This window comes from Thermobia domestica, chromosome 4 (genome assembly GCF_964235325.1).
Source record: "Thermobia domestica chromosome 4, izTheDome1.hap1.1, whole genome shotgun sequence".
NCBI classification, from domain to species: domain Eukaryota; kingdom Metazoa; phylum Arthropoda; class Insecta; order Zygentoma; family Lepismatidae; genus Thermobia; species Thermobia domestica.
In genome coordinates this window covers 140,847,824-140,870,524 of record NC_137457.1, presented here as the reverse complement: position 1 = coordinate 140,870,524, position 22,701 = coordinate 140,847,824, and the positions used below count along the sequence as shown (strand labels likewise).

At 38.9% G+C, this 22,701-nt stretch overlaps 1 protein-coding gene across 1 annotated transcript; it reads left to right on the top strand.

The window, feature by feature from the left end:
- Positions 1-11,004: 11,004 nt before the first annotated feature.
- LOC145682891 (uncharacterized) lies at positions 11,005-11,778 on the top strand. The gene has a single exon (XM_081754253.1). The coding sequence runs from the start codon at positions 11,005-11,007 to the stop codon at positions 11,776-11,778; it is 774 nt and encodes a 257-aa protein (XP_081610379.1).
- Positions 11,779-22,701: the final 10,923 nt, after the last annotated feature.

Below are 22,701 nucleotides of genomic sequence, written 5' to 3'. Positions count from 1 at the left end.
AGGTTTCCATTTTCTGATAATCCTTAACCAATTTCGATTGAAAATTCGTCAGTTCCGCTGAGGCGTTTTGAATAAAAATAGAGTTACGTAATAGTTGTTGGCGTAATTCAAGAACTGTAGCCTGTATTTTATCCTGCTTCTGTTGGTAAACTGAAAGTTGACTGTGGGTAGCAACTCCACAACACCAAGAAAAGAGAGAGCCCACAGCATTAAAAATAGAACGGGTAGTTTTTGTGTGTCCATGAAGCCTATAAGGCTCGTTTATCGTTAACAAATTGTTAGCTAGATGAGTATGCAAGGCATCTAAACTTGAAGCCAAACTACATATTTGAACGGGATAGGTTGAATTCACATTACAATGCAATGACTTAAACAAAGAAGACGCAGAAATAGGCTTAGGAAATTCAAAACTCACATTAAATAGTAAGGGCACAGCATACTGATATAGCACATGTCCATGCAGTTGGGAAAAATAAAAGCCGCTAGATATCGATACATCTAGGGACGCCAAAGCAACGGATAATAAAGTAAAACCCAGGAACGTCTGGAAAAAAAAATACGAAAAAACACATAGTAGTGATAATAGTAATACTAATAACAAAGCTTGTACCACAATAGCCATTAGTTGCCTCGAGAAAACATATATATATATATATGTATATGAATGTATGTATATAAACCAAAATAACTCCTACATTTAGGCTAATCGTTCATTTGGGTTACTAAAATGTAGACGCTCCTGGCTCGAATCAAACATCAACGAATATCAAATAAACAGTGAGAGAACGAGTATACACAACCATGCAATTCCAATAAGGAATTAATAATAATAATAATATATTCTTATCATAATAAATAAACTCCAAGTACGAAGTTTAACATGTCTACTCCAATACTCATTCTGATAAATACATATACATTAACAACAACAGTCAACACATTAACGCATTAACAGGATCAACACTAAACACTATATTATCAGTTTTAAGATGATAGTATGTCATGGAAAGTATGACATATGATGTTTAAAATGTCTAATTTCAGTAAATTATGTCCAAATCAGGGAAAAAAAACAAATCCAGGAAAAATATATCCTATATAGGTAAATTAATAAGTCAAATAAGTATTTGCGCGCAATTGTCAAATCTGGTATACAAAACGTCAAATTCTGATTTATCAGGGCTTGGCCAATGCCCGAAGATAATAAAACCTAGGTTTATCATATCAAATAATATAGGTATAAAGGCGTATAGATAATATAGGTAACAATTATCTCTTGCACATATACTACTAAGTGTAATCCGAGGTATTTGTTCTCTTGCAGGTAAGGAACTTCAAAACTCCTCCCAGGCGAACTAAAGTATGGACAAGTCATCGGTCGTATACACTAAGAGGAACTGTATGAAACCATAAATTGGTAAAAGGTTTAACTCTCCATATGGTTTCTCAGAGATAAGGAAGAAAATCTCTAAGGAATTATATATTGAACTAACATTAAAATAAGTTTTTTTTTAACCACATCTAATATCTTTGGGGAAATACACAGGTAGATTGTCTTCATATATCATTTTATTGTCCTTATCATATAGACAAAACACAATAGCGTCAAAATCAGTTAGATTTGTCTCTAATATATTGCGTACACTGGATAAGGCTACCTTCACGGCTTGGTGCTTGTCGAAACCAAACGCACCCGTGCCAAGACATGGAAAAGATAATGTACGACAATTATTTTCAATTGCTCGCTGCAAACAATTTACATAACAACGCTTCAAAATACGCTTGTCATTATTCCTAGGTGCACAGGTAAATATTACGTGCTCTGCTGGTAGGTTAAACCCCGGAGAAATTTTCGCTTCTCCCGGTTTAATGGAACCAATTTTCCTACACATTTCAGCTAGTTGTTCACCAGCGGCTCTATGTATTGCACCATCCACTCCAGAAAGAGGAGTGAGCGTCTCGTTGGCAGCATTAACAACAACGTCACATTTCAATTTAACAATGTCTCCATAGTAAATTTTAACCTTGTCATTAATTTCATCATTGATGTTGTATAGTGATTTAACAATTCCAGGTTTATAGGCCAACGCCGAGAGTGACGGTAGCTTTGTCACGTCAACAACATCCATAAACTGCATGGGTTCGTGCAATGTTGTAGTCAAAGTCAGCTGTTGCAAATCCAAATTTCGTTCGTCCTTCACACATAAATCTTGCTTATTAATATGTAACACATCATCGGAACGTTGTAGGTCTTCTTCCTCGGGTGGTGGATCATCCGGGTAATAGGGCTTAAGTCTGGTCACCACAATAGATTCAATCTTTTCTCGCCCCTTCGGCGTCTTATACTTAATGAAGTACGCATTAGCGTTATCCATGCGGATGACAACACCTGGTCCAAAGTATTGTCCTGAAAAGGCCTTCGCGTGTCCACGGCGTCTAGTAGGATCAAAAATCCAGACTCGTTGGCCGACATTATATTTAACTGGAGTGTGATGCTGATTATACGACTTCTCAGAAGTACGAAAGCGATCGAATAGTTTGTCCTGCGCCTTCTCGCGTACATCCTGTAGTACTGCTAACCGATCTTCATTCGAAACGTGTAAACATGGACCATTGATAATAGCTTGATGCTCTAAGTACGGGTTAAAACCAAAAAGCAAGTAAAAAGGCGAAAAAGAAGTCGAATGATTAATAGTAATATTGTGTGAAAAAGTGATAGCAGGTACATGTTCAACCCAACTACCCTGGTTGGACGGATCTAACTTGCGTTTTAAGAGAGCTTCTAAGTTCTTAACGGTCACCTCAACCAGGCCCGCTGTTTGATGTTGATAGGGGTTGACAAACTTAATTTCCACCCTCAAAATACTGCACAATTCTTGAAATAATGATGCTGTAAAGGCGGTGGAGCGATTCACCAAAATTTCCTTGCAAAGTCCAAACTTCAAGAACACATTCTGATACAGAAAGTCGGCAAGTGTAGATGCAGATTGGTCACCCAAAGTAGCCGTCAAGACGTATCGAGTATTATAATCAACGGCTATAGCTAAGTATTTGTGCCTTAAAATATTAGCATCAGAATATGGCCCCGAAATGTCAATTCCCACGCGGTAGAAAGGTTGGGGCACAGAGGGCATCGTCTGGAGAATTCCTGGAGGTTTCCCCGGTGGCTTCTTGAAACGCTGACATATCTGACACCTCCTACAACGATCAGCCACGTACTGCTTCATAAAGGGAAAATAGACCGTCTTTAACAGCATCTGGTACGTCTTACCGTACCCAGAATGCGAAGCTCCGAATGTCGACTCGTGTGCAGACTGGAACACTGTCACGCAGTGAAACTGGGATTACTGGAAGTAGCTGCGTCCCGGACGGAAGCCGATGCTTACGATGTAGAACACCGTCCTTCAGCTCATAACATAAGGCTTTCCTTTCGATAGCATAATCCTGCGACGTCTTCCCTTCCAAAAAGGCGATGATCTCGGTGAAGTAGGGGTCCTTCCGCTGTTCATCCCTCAACTTCTCATCCAACTGGACAAAAAACACACGGGGATCCTGAAGATTCCTTTCTTCGTCAACAATGTCGCGTTCACAGTCGACATTACGTGAAAGTGTGTCCACTAAGGTGTTCATTCTCCCTGGCAGGTGTGAGATGGTGTAGTTATATTGTTCCAGTTCTGCCAATATACGTGCGAACTTAGCTACGTTCTTAGTTTGCTGGAGATAGGTCAGAGAGCGACAATCCGTTTTTAGATAGAAATGACGGCCCAATAAAAAGTATTTAAAACGCCGTAACGTGAACACAATTGCAGAAAGTTCCAGATCTAGGGGGTGATAGCGTCTTTCATGGGGACCAACTGCTCTACTACAAAAGGCTATTGGGACCAAGGGAGCCTCTTCTTTATCTGACTCAGGTTGCAGGATGGCCCCGCTCAGGCCGCGGAGACTCGCATCACAGAAGACATACACGTCCCTATTCGGATGAAAACGCATTAAGGTCGGGGCAGATATTACCGCCTCCTTCATGTTATCAAAAGCCTGTTGCTGCGCAACACCCCATCTAAAAGGCACATTCTTCTTAAGAAGCATCTGAAGGGGTTCCGCTCTACTTGAAAAGTCCTTAATGTACGTTCGAACAAAAGAACACAGCCCTAGAAAACTCTTAAGTTGTTTCTGCGTTTTCGGCCTCTTGTACTTACGAATAGAATCCGTAATCCTGTCAGAGATTGAAATCCCTTGTTCGGAGACGGTGTGCCCCAATAACTCCAACGAAAAGTGGCCCAGTTTGGTCTTCTCTGGGGATAGCTTGAGACCTCGATCCCTTAACCTCTCAAATAGCTTACGGGTGGTTGCCAAAACTTCCTCCATTGTATCCCCACTCCACACTATATCGTCCAAATAGTAATAGACGGAATACTTTTCTAGACCTTGCAGCGTAAGTTTCATTAAATCATTCAATGCCCCTGGACTAGACACCAGGCCCATAGGTAAAACTTTGAAACAATATTGTTTCTCACCAGGAACAGAGAAAGCAGTAATCAATTGACTTCTTTTAGTGAGTTTAATTTGGTAGAATCCAGAGGTGAGATCACAACTATTGACAAATTTATGACCACTAGACCGTTCCAGAATATCTTGCATCGCCGGGACCGGAAAGGTCTTGGCGATAACGTGAGAATTCACAGATCTGAGGTCCACAATAAATCGAAATGAGCCATTCTTCTTACGCACCAATGTAATGGGCGAATTCCATGGGGATCGACAAGGCCGAATTTCGTCTTGTTTTAACAATAACTCTATCTGCTCGTTAACAGCATCCCGGAGATGGTACGGGATTACATACGGCTTAACGTTCACGGGTTGGGGGTCTTTAAGCTGAATATCGTGTTCATAATCTCTGGCCTGAGAAAAATCCTCAGGGGACCAACTAAACACGTCTTTAAATTCCGAGATGAGGTCATAAAATTGCTGTTTTTCTGCTTCAGAAAGCGCAGGATTTACATCAACACGTTTACAATCAAATTTAGGGTTCTCAGCTGTCTGAGGACCATGACTAAGCGTTACGTTTGTGCAGAAAAATTCGGTTTGTTCGTCCACTGCTTGCCCTAAAATTTTGTTTTTCCACAACAAATATCCTCTATTGGTGGGGTTAGAAACCCAAATAAGAGAATTAACTGTATCAACTTTGCACTCCTGCACTAATAGGTTAGCCACCCCTGAAATAAAAGTCGTGGGCCGCAGCCAATCTCTGGATCCAATTAAATCATAAAACTTACGAACAGGTACACAAACTTTAGCGCGGGGGGGGCAACCAAATAGATGCCGCTACCTTAAAAACAGGAGTAACAAGAGTAGCTAAATCAGAGGAAATAATGTTAACACTCTCGGAGTGCGGTAAAGTGGCGGGCGGGATTCTCCCAAATCTAGTAATTTCCAACGTACAACTTTTTTGATCTATATCTGCCTCATGCGCAAGTAGAAAATCTTGACCCAAAAAAGGGGGATGGGGGTAACTAGGAATTACTCTAAAAGGATGGCAAAATACTTCCGACCCAAGCCGGAATCGAACTAAAGCTATCTTGTTAACAGGTAACGTCTTCCCCGTAACCCCTCTCAAAACGCTATTAGTAGGCAAAATTTTTGCTTTACATGGAAGCATCTGTGCAGAGATACATGAGACTTGCGACCCGCTATCTAAGAGGATGGGGCCTTCCTTACCATTTAACTGTATCAAAACATGGGGAAGAGCCTTATCAATCTGCAGAGGGACTTTGAAACGCTTGAGAGTCGATGGCCCTTTTTCATCAACCCTACCAATCAGTTTAAAGCACTCAAACAATGTGCAGCAAGGTGATTCTCCTTACCACACTTATAACATATAACAGTACGCCTGTTGGATTGATTACTATTATTATTACTACTATTGTCCTGATTCCCACGTGAAGGCCGCTGCTGAGTATTGTTTTGACGCTGTTGGAAATTACGTCTACCTCGGTTACTATTATTATTGCCATTACGGCGAAAATTATTACGTGAGCTATTACTTTTGTTCGAAGACTGACCTTGCAAAGAAAGCTGTGTCAGTTGCTTTTGAATAGCTGACAACTGTTCTTTAAAGTCATCCGTTGCCGCCTTCGGAGCTGAGGCAGCATCGGGCAAAGTCCGCGCGGAAACCTGAGCTTGCTGATTCTGCACAACAGTATCAGGCTGAATTCCAACATTGTCTGGAGGATTAAGCTGAGAAGCAGAATATGAAAGAAAAGGATTCTGCTTCATCAACTTTTCTATCGATTTCCTTTCAAGTAAAACACGAGCCTTTTCTTCATCAAGCAAATCCCGCACTAATTGTTCTACAGAATCATATTTCTTCTTTATTGCTACTTTCATATATTCAGGAATTAACCCGTCAATGATCAACTGCACCTGTTTTTGAACGGGAGCATCCTTGTCATTTCTGAGGATCAGGTTACGTTTCGCGTATACATAGGAAAGCACAGACTCGTTGGATGCCTGTTCCCTACTCCTCATCTCATGCTCGGTAAGCTGAGGCAACAGCACATTATTGAACGCGTCCTTGAACTTATTTTTAAATTGATCGTAGGTCATGTCCGGGAAATCAGGTTGTTTAGAAACAGTGTCGAACCAGTAGGACGCTGGCCCTTTTAAAAGAGACCCTAATATCCACTTTTTCTTGGCATCAGGCCAGTTATTTACTTGAGCTAATACTTCAAACTGGTCCACATATCGCGCCGCATCGTCACCCATGCGCCCAAAGAAAGGTTCCGGACGGAGTATGTGGCTAAGCAATCTCATGTTCTCGTGAGTACCCCCTACCGCCATATCAGAATCTATCACAAAACTAGAGGAAGCACAACTCGATGGGTACTCGATATCGGAGAGAGACTGACTGAATTGTAAGTTACGCTTAACGCGATCCAAACACTGTCGAGTAAAATGAATCTTACCAGGGGATGAAGACGCTATATGTTCAAAATATTCGGTCAAATCTAAATTGTCACACAAATCATCATATAATTCACAATTCTGAGCAAAATGTCGCAACATAAATAATTAAAAAGAAAACAATAAATAAACAGAGGCATGCAAAAACAATTCAGAACAATACACCAAATAATATGGACTACAATAAAAGCAACACGATATAGAGACACAATTTCTCGTAATAAGTTAAAATTTCAAGCCAACTTAAGTTAAACGGGAGGCACAACAGAGATCAAACAACAGCATCTTTCCACCATGAAACATTACCAATCTTCGGATAGAAGGAAGGGTAATGTTGTCCTTATTTAGCTGAATTTCTTATGATAGACAGGCTCTAATCTTAAGTTGAAATACTTATAAATTACTATTTTCTTCATAACTTTGAGATGTAGCTTGAATTTACTAATACTAGAAATAAAATGCAATTTGAATTGGTTTTAGGTAATTGGCACGGCAAACGTTAAGGAAAAGGTTAAGACGAGATTTGACTTTGACAAATTTAGAGAGACTTTTGGTGTGTTCGTTCCTGATTGTTTCTGCGGTGATTTACCTTTTGAGCTTGATGTAGTTCCATCGTCGAAAGGATCCTTAAGCGCGCGATGTCACCTTCATGCACTCCTCGTCAAAAGGCCCCGATCGTTCCTCATCCTCCTGATTTTGTTCATCATTCGTTTCCGGGGTTTGGTTCAAACTCCGCCTCTCTCCTCCTCCTAATCCGAACATGGGACGATGGTGTCCAAACTGGCACCTCCCACATACGTCATGAAGCCCAACGTCAGCTTGATCTTTTCCAAAACATGTCCGGGGATTGACCATACGAGCGGGCACCAAACCCGGTAGAAATTCTGACGTGTAAGCAAGCAAAACCTAAATGCAGCAACAAATCATAAATACGGAAGATACGTAGCTCAGCAAGTTATGACTTCCTTGTAGACAACCAAACAGGAACATTAGATCAATACTTCAGCATTCTTTAAGAATGCAGACCTATAGGGAAGTTAGGACAGACAGGAAGAGAATAAAGGAATCCAGAAGTGAAATATTAACTAGCTTTGCGGAAGCTTGGGTAGGAAAGGACATTTGCCTTGTGCCATCATTTATTATTAACAGAAAGGAAAAAAAAAAGAGAAATTACAGCGTGCTCTTCGAGCCTTGAGACTACAACAATAATTGTAAGGAAAAAAATAAATAAAATCTTCCTTGTGTACATCGTCGGGAATCGAATCCGGAACCTCTGGGATGGGTTACGGAACACAAGAGTGCACATACTCAGTGGATACATATCCAACTATTGAAGATATGAAAAAAGGAGGAGTTTCTTACATTCCAGACTCTCTTCTAATATTCCTTCAGGAAATAATAATGAAGATGAAGAAAGAAAAAGATACATGGGAAAGAAAATGCGTATCTATAGCAAACTGCATAGTAAAAGCAACCAGGCCTCGTTCATTTATATCACCATTACTTCTGGCTGTAGGAATTCATGTTCATCGTCGGTACGCATCCCGACAGCTGGCAGATCTTCTTCATAGCATTGGTTTCAGTGAAGATTACAGTGAAATTCAACGTTGTGAAATATCTGCTCTTTCACTTCCTGCAGAAATCACTGTGGAACCAAAAGCATTTATGCAGTTTGTGTTCAATAATGCAAATTTCAACGGGAAAACCATGGATGGTCATGGAATATTTCACAGCCTTGGTGGTGTGCAATGTGTGACGCCAGCTGGTGCTGTCAAATTTTCTGGTATTGTTGAGCGCCCAAGAAAGGTAACACCTGGAACCAGCATTGGTCAATTTGGTGCTATTTCCATCTAGAAATACAAAAGTGTCTCGCAGAAACCAGTCATCAAAATTGAAGATATATCTACTTTGGAGATACTTGAACCGCCTACTGTATCTATTGGAATGGCTCTTCACTTCTTGTGGATTTAAAATGTTTTTCAACAGGACCACAAAAGCTTCCTGGATGGAGTGGATACATGCAGTGTATAGAAGAAAGCAACAAGGAATATTCCCCTTCCAGCATTTTCATCTTGCCATTTATTAACCTGTCTCCCTCCAATCCCAGTTCATTGTATAGTGCATTGAGCTTTGCATCTCATATATGTGAAAAGCAAGGACGCAAGTGTTTTGTAACATTCGACCAACCGTTATATATTAAATGTCGGGAAATTGTTGAAGTTTCTAAGAAAAATGATGGATTGCATAATATTGTAATTCGCTTAGGAGGATTTCATCTTTTCATGTCATATTTGGGAGCTGTATAATACATATTGTCTTGGAGTGGAATTGAGGAATTGTGGAGCGTAGTGTATGCACAATCATCTATTATCAAAATGTCAGGTCAGTCATATGCCAGAGCTCTTCGTGCACATATGTTAACTCAAACAGCAATTGTGAAAGTAGGAGCTCACCATTTCGAGATTGATTAAGGTTTGACATCTGCACTACAAAATCTTGGTGTGGAAATACTCCAAGGAAAACAACTACCATCTTCAGCCGTATCATCAGACATATTGGAGCAGGTAATGTCACAATTAGAGGACAAGTTGCACTTACTGGCTGCCAATAGTCGTACTAGCAAGCTCTGGCTTCAGTACATACATCAGGTGGATCTCATGTGCTTGTATGTCAGGGCAGAACGAACTGGAGACTGGGATTTGCATTTGTATTGTGTGCAGAAAATGTTACTACAATTCCATGCTGCAGGCCACATACATTACGCCAAATGTGCCCAGCTGTATTTGCAAGAAATGCTTCAACTCAGAGAAAATCTACCTCCAGAGGAATTCTCAGGCTACTCAAATGGTTACTTGACAGTGCGCTGATCACAGAAGCCATGGGCAGGTGTGTGGACTGACATGATTATAGAGCAAGTTCTGATGAAATCCATGAAGACTTCTGGAGGTCTGACGCACGGCCGTGGTTTTAAAGATAGCACACTTGCTAAATGGACTTTGTCAGCACCAACGTGTTCTCAAGTTTCTGCTGCCCTTGAAGATTTCAGTAGTATGCCCAACATCACATCAGATCAACATGTAGAATTAAGAGATTCTCGCATAGGACATGACGAAAAGGCTCTTAACATGTTTCAGAGTTGGCTATTGGAACATTATCCTTTTCAGACTACAGGAAATAAACTTTTATCTATTTCTACTGGAGTTGTAGGAGGGGTTGAAATTAACTGTGATTCTGCTATTGAATGTGGTACAAAGGCTATGTTAGCTATGACAGGGAAAAATATTTTTACCGTCCAGCTGCAAAGACGAGATAAAGTGAGACCATTATCATCAGTTACAAACCAGGTTGTCAATATCAGAGGAGAAGAATCTCCAATTAATCACTTGCAGATCTTCCACCGAATGTTGTGTGTTGTAAGGAGTGAAGAGGAATTACGTCAATGTTTTTCACATGAGCTTTCACAAACTCCTTCATCTCTGTTTGTTAATGGCTGCATGAGGAAAACCAACAAGACTACCATCATACCAGTTCTTGAAAACAAGGTGCCTTGTGAGACTTCAGTGCCTTGCTCTGCTTATGTCTGTGATTGTGGTTATTTACTGCATAAAGTTGTCTGGCCATCAGGATGTTGTTACATTGATTTGTACAATCTTTATGTTCAGTATTTGCAAAATAAATATGGAGACAGTATAATAGTAAATTTTGATGGTTATTTAGACAGCCTGACAACAAAAGGGGAAGAGCGAAGAAGACGAGAGCTGGGTAAGAAGTCTGCTGATATCCTGTTTCATAGTAATATGATGGTAACCACAAACCAATCGCAGTTCCTTGCCAATGAACACAATAAAACAAGATTCATTTCCGGTCTCACAGATATCCTAGTATCAAGTGGCATTCATGTGAAACAAGCAGATTCAGATGCTGATCGTCTAATTATTGACATGCTATAGGTCTATCTACAACTAATAACTTTGTAGGAGTAGTTGGAGAAGATACAGACTTGTTAATGTTGTACTTTCCAAGGCACCAGCAAACTCAAATATAATGTTTGTAAAACCAGGCAGTACTGTGCGGTCTGAGAAAGTATACAACATAAACCAAATTCAGAATCAATCTTGTGATCTGCAGAACAGTCTCTTATTCCTGAATGCTGCTTCAGGCTGTGACACCACATCAGCACCATTCGGAAAAGGAAAAAAGTCCTTCCTTTCGTTGTTAGAGAGAAGTGAATCTCTTCGCCAACTTATTTCAGTACTCACACAGCTAGATAAAACACAAGAGGAAGTGGCAGCTGCAGGGGAGAAATTTCTATTGCATCTATATGGTGGTTCTTCTGACGGAATATTGAACTCTCTTCGTTATTTGATGTACGTGAAATGTGTAACAAATCAACGTTTGACATCACAATTTAACCTTTCCACACTTCCTCCAACATCAGATGCAAGTATATTACACTTCATGCGTGTGTATCACCAGGTGCAGTCCTGGTTAGGATACAATCTGAATCCAAATGAATGGGGATGGAAGACTTTAAATGGAAAGCTTCTTCCTATTCCGTGCCTTCAGCCTCCAGTACCAGACTTCCTCCTGAAATTAATTTCATGTGCATGCAAAACTGCTGAATGTACGCGCTGCAAATGTAGGAGTGTTGGTCTTCGATGCACAAGTATTTGCACTTACTGCCATGGCCTGCAATGTGGAAATTCATATATTACTGATTCTGATACAGACAATTCAGATGATGAGCTTAATGATGAAACAAATGTGCGTTCTCAGAAAGAACCAAACGTTAAACGATTTAAGCTGACTAATCATTAGTGTTCAGAAATCACAGACAGTATTTGTTATTGTTAATAGCATAGTGATCATCGCAGAGATGAGGACTTTTTATTACGTTATTAAATTCATAGTAATGATTCGGTGTGCAAGATTTCGTGACTTCAACAGTTATGTGCAAAATAAACTGTTAGCTAGACTGGGCATGTCGACGACCGCTAACGTTTTTTGAATGTGAATTGCTTATTTGTAACATGTTATGAAAAACGTTATAATTCAGCTACTAATAGGCCTATCAGCATGAAACAAAATTATAATCTTTGCAAACTAAGTGCTCTAGTCAACAATATTAGAGAAAAGTCATAAATCTCTTTAGTTGTGTCTGTATGAAAGTACAAACTGTGTTGAATAGCAAAATATATCAGGTAATTTTAGCTTTAAAGTTTTCTTACATAGAAAATAATTATCATATGAATATGAAAATGTAGTTTATAATAGCTACATGTATGCTGTTTAATATTGTGTTTACCGGATGTTAATATGTTATGTAGTTTAGGAGCAGGGTGTCTATTTCAAACCCTATGTACCTAACATACTCCTTGGCGGCCATATTGGATGACGCAGGCATGGGAGGGGCGAGGACTTTTAATATGTTATTACATTCACATGAAAGACTCTGTGGGTGAAGTTTCAGGAATTCAACAATTATGTCCGGGTTGGACCTAAAATTATGCCAGCTAGACTGGACTAATATGCCATGACCTGGTGAACCTCATTCAACTCTAGGATCTGATTGCTATCTTTCATTTACCTTATAATGTATCCCAGAACAAAGTTGAATAATAATGGCGACATCGCATCTTCTTGTTTCAGGCCATTCTCGAAGTGAAAGCCCGTGGACTAAAATATTCATGTCTGGACTTCACTTTGGGATTCGTTTAAGCTTATGCTATTTAATCCAATTAGCTATATCGTTATTCCAAATTCTGTAAGAATGTTGTGTACTGTTTCCCTCCTAACTGAGCCGTATACCCTTCTCAAGTCAATAAATAGTTGATGTACTTGGTTATTATATTATCATTTGTTTTCGAATATTTGTCAAATTGTAAATATATGGTTGATCGATTTCGCCTATATCCACATTGATAATCTCAAATAATTTCACCTCCGTGTGAGATCAATCTCACCAATAGAATTTTTGAGAGGATTTTTAGGAGGTTGACAGAAGAAAGATTTTCCGATAATTGTTACAATCAGTTTTGTTGCCTTTCTTGTGAACTTAACAATGATTGATTCTTCTTAAACGTATTAAGTATGCTTTTAATGGAGAGGTCCGTAATGATACGTTTAATTCCTCTTGTTAAAATTCAGAAATCTTCATTACGTGATAACAGTTATAAATTCTAGAGCCTAGAAAACCACACGCTCAGATGAACAGTATATTACGCATAATGATCCATGAACAGAAAATTCGGTTCTTTCTAGATCGTAAACAGAATTAGCGAACAGTCAGTGCATTACGGATTTCGTGACTTTACCGATTTTGCAGATCTGAAGCACTTGATACCTGGTAAGGGATTATTAGATATCTGATTAATGAATGGGAAATTGGTTCGATATATTCATACGATGCATATGAAAGTTAAAACAACTGTAAAATTTAAAGAATTTACATAACCACTCAAAAATAAGCTCTTAATGTACAGCTTTTAAGAATGTCATATAAATGTATTTCTCTTATGTTTTAATTTTATTTTGTTTCAAAAAGAGAGTGTGGCATATTATGAAGGAAAAATACTACATACAATTTTGCTGATGTTAAGAATAAAATTCTTTGAAAAATCTTTTCGAAATTCATGTCTTATTTCCTAGATTTTATTACTGCATCAATTACTAATTAAACGAGTTTTTGTGTTGCGGAGAAGTGTAACAGATTCTGCTTTATCTATTTAAGCAGAGTTTTGAAAAAATACCAAAATTTGCCAAGCAGGAAAACCGTGTGTTTCCAAAAAAACGTTTATCCGAGCCCTTGCATCTCTGTTACAGTTATTGTTATTAATAATATTGAAAATTTGGTATGTTGTGGCTCAGTTTGTGATCCAGATGGATCATGGAAAAAAGAAATACTTCTACTGTATGAAAATTTCACCGAAACTGACAAGGGAACATCTTATATTGATAGTAGCACTCAAACAATGCGCAATCGATAGTGGAGTGAAGAAACGTGAGAAATCCAAACGTTTACGGGCCGACACACAGAAACACAAGAGATACAGAGGAACGATTCGTATATGCCTATCTTCAACCGTTGGTAACACTGTACATCACGACTTCACATTTATGGTTCTACTCATACTTAGATTTGCTAGATGTTATAATTTGTGCTCCGTGTCATTTAAGAAAACTTCATTTTTTGTTCCGTTGACAACACTTCATTAAATATGATGTTACTGAGGATGTCTGTGGGTATAATACCTACTTACTATACTGTTGAGTAAATAGTTTTTATTGCTTTTAATCATTTTGAAGTTCTTTCTGTGTCAACGTATCATTTGGGTTGCTATCTTCTCATAATTCTTGATTCGTCCTTCCTCTGTATCTCCTCTGTTTCTTTGTATCGGCTCGTAAGACTTTAGATTTCTCACTGTTCTTTACTCCTTTATCAATTGCGCACTGTTTGATTGGCCAATGCCACTCTCAATATAAGATGTTCCCTTGTAAGGTTAGCTTGAAGAGAGCGCTAGGTAAAGAAAGTTGGGAACCACTGTTTTAAATTTTGTATACATAAAGCAAGTATCACCTGCTTTATATAAACACAGCGTGTCCCTTCTGCTTCGCTCTGCAGTCGTGCAAGTTTAATACAATATTTGTTTGTAGTGACCACCTAGCATAGCTGAGTGCGTTACGAAGTTGACGACACAATTATATCGAACAAGTTTTAATATTAAAGAAACCACAATGACATGTCAAAAATATTTCTTTATTTCGAATTCACATACATGCAAACGTGTGTATTTTCTAACTTATATTCCAATGCTTTAAATAGGCTAATTTCATCAGTGGATTTCCCTTTGGTTACAAATGATTGCAAGAAAAGGTTTTGTTTTATAACCCACTGGGAACTGTAGGGGCCTTGAGAAAGCGTAGACACACGAATAGCTAATGATAGGAGAGTTACGTAAAAGGTAGAGAACTCTAAAGTATACAAATTGTGGTTTATTTGGTGCAAACTAAATCTTAGTGCCAATATTTTAAAATTTCCTGGAAACATAAATTAATTTAAATCTGGCTTGAGCACAGCGTCTCTTTCAACAGTGAGGCTGAATGAAATAGAAATTATAGCTTAACATAGGAACCGAACCACATAAGCTTCACCTGAGAATCAACGTCGGGCTCCCGCACAAACGGCGTGTGTGTTATCTATAAAGTCATGTAGGAGCTCTGTGTAGAAGTATGAAGACTAGAAATATGAAGACTATGTTTATGTATGTACTGAAAACGTAGGTGAAATATTAATTTATAAGCATTAAAAAGATTACGTCATCACCAATCTGGGATACTACAGTAGCAGAAGTATGCACTGACGATATGTTATAATTATAATGACACTAGTAACATGGAGCTCCCAATAATTATTACACTTTTACATGCTCACTTTGCGTTTTGCTGCGGGAGACCGGCGTTCGATTTCCGATGGGAATTCATTCTGTCCCATAAAAGGTTAAACTCTAGATCCACTTCTCATAAATCATCGATTCGGAATGGAACGCTAAACTGAAATACATTCTTCAAATTCTAATAAGATAAATCGATAGTGATTTCACTGAAATTCATAATGGTACAAGTGAAATAAGCATAAATGAGAAATTGAAAAATGCATCAGCGGAGCAAATGGGCAAAAATTACTGTAGTACTTGTGCAACACATTGGTTCCTAGTGTGAAGTAGCTGTGAACTAGATGTGAAGCAATTGTGAGATGACTGTGTAAACTTTTAACTTAATTCGTTAAATTCGATTAATTTCTGAAATTACGTCTATGCACGACAGTATTATGAACTCTAAATTTGAACGCAATAATACTTTTATTAGTGATTAGCATTTCTAGGCAGCTTGTATAAGCATGTGTTTGTTAATTGTCATTCTGAAATTCTCAATAAACACGACTAGTTTCAATGTTGATTTTCCACATTCCCTTCCGTCTAGCTTGAGACTTCCCAGTTCACGAAACGCTAGACTCGTCGTTTTACATCTAAACAAAACTACGGAGGACACATCGACAAGGGGTATTCAACACACGGTTTGGACAGGATCGAGGAGAGAAGCGGATCTCACCATTGGAGAACAACCAGTTCCATGTCTTGATAATGCAATACTGTTGGTTCATCACCGCAGATACATTTAATATCAGACTAATGGAATGAAGGTGTAAGAAAATATCATAGAAGACGCATCGTGAGGAGAGAACTCAACGATCCTTGCAGATCAACAGGATAGAGATCTAATTGTTCACTGATTCCAGCGTTTCCAGGATTCCTCCAGATAAAGTCATTCATCGTCCCAGATGACCAGGACCACACCAGTCTTATTGAAATATTAGGCTAATGCTCATCATTCATTTTATAACTTAATCATTTCTATTTCTTTCACCTTTTCCACGACTAGTCCTTTTCAAAATTAAAACATTTAAATTTCATTTTAGTTCAATCATAACCTTCACACTCAAGTACCGTGTTGTGCATCAATTTCATCCCCAGTTGTTTCATTCATTTAAAGAATATGGATAGATGTTTTAGGATTTAGTATCGTTCGCGACACACTAGTTCTTAGAGTATAATTGTATATCGTTTTTAGCTACACAATGTTAGCAAATGGCGCCCAACCCTGTGTCTTCGGTTTCCTGTCCACCTGTTTTTCTTCTGCGTCTGCTCACTTCCGTTCCACACTTTCTATTTGTTCAAAAAATAAATATTTTCGTAAAAGTGAACCAAAAATATTGGAATAATCGTTTATTTCAGTTCCTTTCGTTGCATTGTTCCATACACATTGTATATATGTACGTACCTGCTGAGTAGCATCAATTAATTAAGAAACTTCTGAGTGCATTTGCAGATTAATAAGAAATGTAAAATTTATGCCTTTTAGCAAGTGGCAGCCGAATTCCTAACCTCCCCATGGGGGAAACTAATGGTGTATCCAGTACTTCTCTTACGATGACTTATACGGTAGTTGAATATGAGCTATATCTACCTTACTACTCTCTCCCTATGTGCCGCTTACACAACATATATAACTTGAACTAAATTTGGTTATCCTTACTTTCAAAATACTACCGTTTGTAGTGGTTTTCTTTAGTGTGCTTAAAATTAATCTGCAATTAACCTAAGTAGTCTTATTTATATTCGCTAATAGCTAAAACTTACTTTGATAGTAAACAGAGTAAAGAGTCTCAATTACGTATTGGATCACTGCCGTCTCTGTAGAGTTTAGCAGTAACGTGCTTGTGTTGTTACTGTGATTACCCCATTCAATACGAATGAACTGTGCGCTGCCCTATGCACCTTCTTTGCGAACGCTCTCGTTACGCACGCTTTCAGTACTCCTATGTCTAGCTCTACTACGCGACGCTCCACACGCCCCCTTGTTCCACCTAATGTAGTTATGCTCCCTCTGTCGACGCACATGTACCATACAGTACACCTGGAGTTGTATTCCTTGTCTCCTGACTGCTTTCAAGTAGTTGTGTTCTCACCAACTTCAACTTTTCTTCCCGTTTCATCACTTTTTTGTGCCTCTGTAGCGCCATCACTGTTTGGCCATTAGTTATACATATTGGGTTCTTCGGATGTTATTTCCTTTGATAACGTTTGATCCGACATTCCTATTCCTCTCTCTTCTCGCGATATTGCAAATTGCCAGCTAGGAAGGTGACATTTTAGATACCTCAGCCTCTAAACGAAACCGCATTCACGCAATGTTCACATGCCATTTTTCCATTTTTACTTCTTTTTATCTGTAGATTCATCTTTCAAATTTTCCATCATTGATGCACGAACACTATATTATATATATATACAGGGTTTGTATGATAAGTAATGAGACCAGGTCTGGAAACATTGTTTTATTGATCTGATCTGTACAGGGACTTAAAAGCTTTCGAAGTACTCTCCTCTTGCGTCGATGCACTTCTGCAATCGATGTTTCCACGCTGCAAACGCCCCCTGGAAGTCAGCAGCCGGCATGTCCTTTAGAAATGTGGTCACGGCTGCTTGGATGGCTGTGACGTCTGCAAAACGGGTTCCTTTCAAGCGTGGCTTCAGCTTCGGGAAGAGGAAGAAGTCGGCCGGGCTCACATCTGGGCTGTAGGGTGGTTGTGGAAGGACTTCCACCCCAATCCGGGTCAAAAAGGAGGTCACTAAGAAGGCGGTGTGGGCAGGGGCATTGTCGTGATGCAACTTCCACCGGCTAGCGATCGCCGGTCTTTTCCGCTTGACGCTCCTGTGCAGTCTCTCAAGGACTTGTTTGTAGAAGGCGGCGTTGACGGCTTGTCCTTGGGGTACAAACTCCTTGTGGACCACCCCCACATTGTCAAAAAAAAAACAATCAACATTGTTTTCACCTTTGACTTCGACATTCTTTCCTTCTTGGGGCGCGGGGACGCAGGAGTGTGCCACTCCGCGCTTTGACGTTTCGTTTCAGGGTCGTACTGGAACACCCACGACTCGTCACCTGTTATGACGTCATCTTCAAAGTTAGGGTCACTGTTCATGAGGTTCAACAGTTCCTGACAACAATCAATACGTCGTTGCTTTTGTTCGTCAGTCAACACTCGCGGCACCAGTTTCGCACAGATTTTTCTCATTCCCAATTGTTCCGTCACAATCTTGTGCACTGTTGTGTGGTTCATATCGAGTTCATCAGCAATCAATCTCAACGATAATCGACGGTCTGAGTTCAGGAGATCCCTCACTTTTGCCACAGTTTCGTCCGTAGTCACTGTTGTCGGGCGTCCAGCCCTCTCCAGATCCTCAACGCTTTCCCGGCCGTTCCGGAACGCACTGTGCCAACGAAACACCTGGGCTTTGGATAGGGCTTCCTCTTTGTAGGCCTCCGTGATGAGAGAAAGCGTCTGAGTAGCCGTTTTCCCCAGGCGAACGCAAAATTTGATCGCATAACGCTGTTCGATGGAACCCTCCATGTTTGTTGATTTTCCGCCGTGACAAGAATGTTCACAAGGGCTTTGTCCAAGGCTTGTCCGCGCTCCACTAAGGCTCGGAGCCAACTGACGCGCGGTGCGTTGCTTTGCTCGGACCCCCCCCCCCTACATCCTCCATCACCGACAAACCCGCTCCAGCGACACGCGCGCCGCGGCGCGGCGAGTCTCATTACTTATCATACAGACCTTGTATATATATATATATATATGGGTGTGTGTGTATGTCTTCATAGTCCCGGAACGATCAAATATCTCTCGAAATATAGAGATCAGGAAAACAAAGACAACACGTGGCAAATAGTTTTGAAAAGGCTATCCAAAGATACCAAAGGCAACACCTTTGTCTACCTCCATCGGGGGTAGGGGGATAACTTTAAAATTTTAAATGGGGGGTCACGGTGGCTCAGTGGTAGAGCGTTTCACCTCCGGTGATTGGGGTCCCTGGTTCGATCCCAGATCGCGCGGTGTGGACTTTGTGGTGGACAGTCATCGTGCTCGTAGGTTTTCTCGGGGTTCCCCCGTTTCCTCCCACTTTCTTCATTCCACCATTTCATTCATTTCTCATCTTCACCGTCTCCTTTAGCCTAACCGGCATAACCGTGGGACGTAAAACATAAAGATTTCATTTTTCATTTCAAATTTTAGATGTTTACCCACATTTCTTATGGCATATGTGGATTGTCCACTAAAAATGATCAATGATATCAACCGGAATAGAAGACAGGCCCTCAACGGATTGCGCTTGAAATGACACACAAAAGGGAGCAAGAAATGACTATGAAAATAGAAGTTATCAGTCCCGTCGTTTGTGATCAGATGGTAAGCGTACAGGAGTCTGGCCTCATTTTTTCTTGAGTTCGTTTCCCCGCGCAAGGCAACATCTTTATTAGTTTTCCCAAATAATAATCTATATTTTAGCTTCAATTAGTACTTCGTTCAAATTACACACAATACAAATTTCGATAATAATTTTTGCAAACTAGCTTGATGAAATGGCCCTTAGTAATAGGATTATTATGATTAGAGGTCGTCGGGTTATTTGCAGCAAATAGAAACCATTTTTGTTGCAACTAGTTTTTCTTGCATATTAGTAAATTACGTATAAATACATTATTTTTATGGAAGTTAAAATGTATGAACTTATTTGAGTAGAAAACAGTATACATAAAACTGTTACTTCGAAATTATGATCTCTGATTCCGCAGTCCAATACGCTAACCATATGACTGCATAACACAGGCCTGCTAACCCACATTTTCATAACGTTTTGATTTCCCTTCTTTGCTTGTGTAATTGCTTATTCACGTGTTGTACATAGCTCCTCCTCAAAACAAAATACAAAATACACCACTGTATATTGATATCACTAGATATATAATGGTTACCAGAGTCGTTGTGAAAAAAATGTTCTTGGCGCTTCGTGTCGTCAGTGGACAGTGTGCAATTTACAAGAAGGGTAAGCAGAAATCCCTTTATGCTGGATGTATGCTATAAAGAGGGGCATCATTTTAGACGACAATAGCATAGGAAACTATAACAGTTGTGGCCAAGGGCGTTATTTAGGAGAGGAAGAGGGGACAATTATCTCCCAAGAGTTTGAGGAATACATATAAATCGTTGATTTCTTTATAATTTGGAAAATCATAGTGCTCCGTTATGTGAACTATCTGAAACTCTAGCCATTGTCTCTGCAATAAAGGAAACCTATAACGGTTTTTTTTAAAAAAAAACACTTATATTAATGATGTCCAATATAGAATACAATATTAAAACAACGATATTTTCAAATTTGCCACTTTTCCATATAAATTAGGACTGAGTAATGTTTTAAAATCATATTGCAACTTTCCAAATCTAAACCACTACTAAATCTCTGTTTTTGATATTTAACTTTTACATAAACATTGACAACTTCTGAAAAAAGTGATTTGTGGAAGTATATATCTGTTATTATTTATTTGTAGCCCACAATGTGATACCCAACTGAACAACTGCCTCGATGGACTCAAATCAACGTAGAGCATTCCTGACATAAAAAGTACCATATTCATTATTTTTGTTTCACACACACACACACACAAACACACACACACACACACACACACACATATATATATATATATATATATATATATATGTATACACGGTATGCGCAAGTCTAGTAGAACGGGACGTGTAGAGGTATCGTAAACAGTAGGTTTGGTTTTTAATAAAACCTGTTTGAAACTTCTAAGCGAAACCAAACCCAACCGAAAAATGGTGTTGTTTTCTATTGACAATTAACGTTTTCCTAAACATGTAACACTTCCCAAGTGTAATGACCCGATTTTGATAAAATTTGGCATGTAGATTCCTCAGATGAAATAAATGAATACACCAAGAATTGCAATGAAACTTTGTCATCATGAATTGCCGTGAAACCTTGAAACAATTCTTCATCATTATTTCTTGTGGCTATACTGCAGTTTTTCTTTCTATTGTCTATTGTTGTTTTGAACTCATAGGGCAACGTGAGGAGATGCTAACAACAATTAAAAGAATGAAAGTAGTGTCTTTCCAAAATTAACTTTTTCAAAAACGTGTCAACGTTTTTGGAAAAGTGAAATGCCAAAAACTTGCGTTTAGTAGTTGTCTCAATTGTAAGAGTTACTAATACAAATATAAAATTTTACTCTATTGGAATTTCTATGGAAAATGTGCAATTTTGAATTTATCAATCCTTTAACTTTTTATTTCAAAATGGATATCATTAATGCAAATGCTATTTATTTTTAAACTATTTTAGATATTTGTGAAAGCCAATGGCTTGAGTTTCAGGCTTTTTACATTAAGGAACACTTTGATTTGACTAAAACTAAAAACAAATCAACGATTTATCCTTCTACATACGACGTCGTCTTCATCGTCTGCATGGCGATGTCGGAAAACCATCCGCCTACTGCTGAGGTTGACGGTTTGCACCCATATGACAAAAAAGGTAAAAAAATACCTTTTACTGTCTTTTTAATTCACACTTCTAGGTAAAGAAAACACAAATTTACGCTTTAACACATTTTGGGGGAGTAATTTTGTAACTTATTGGCGTTTTGTCGCGTCTCTTCCGCTGGTGGAACGCTCGTAGGGTAATTTCCAAACTGAAAGTGGGGCCACATCGTATCGCCGCTGCAAGGCATCCAATTTTTGTTTATAGATCGCAAGCAGGCCATCGCTGCATTTGTCTTTCTCTATGGGTAGCTTAAGTTTTAGGTTGTTTACATTACTAAATTTATTTTTCTACATTTCACGAAAAACATACTAAACAGAAAATATGTTTAAATACAGCGTTTGTGTACGCGGGCAACACATGTTTTCGCTTGCCAACGGTTAGATATTTTCATTTCTCCAATATCGAGTAGACTGGTAAAATGTTGAAATCAAAAATCTGCTATGTATGTTAATGGTTTTGTGAAAGATTATAACTATAAACAGATGCTCCAAGATATAAATATAACCAATATAAATATAACCAATACGTCTCTACAACTACTGCTAGAAATATTAATGTTTTAAGCAATTTAACATTCTAGATACGTTTCATAGACGTTCAATTCCAAAAAGAACTTAAAATTCAAACAAAACCACATGAAATAGAAAACAAGTTGTCAAATCTCGACTTTCCAATAATAATAATAATAATACAAGAATAACAGAATTACATTATAAATTACATCAACAATACCTTTCATTAAGAAACAAATTACCAGGGGATTCCA

Bases quoted from the DNA above. Each gene is read 5' to 3' on its own strand.
- LOC145682891 (XM_081754253.1), top strand. From the start codon at position 11,005: ATGTTTGTAAAACCAGGCAGTACTGTGCGGTCTGAGAAAGTATACAAC.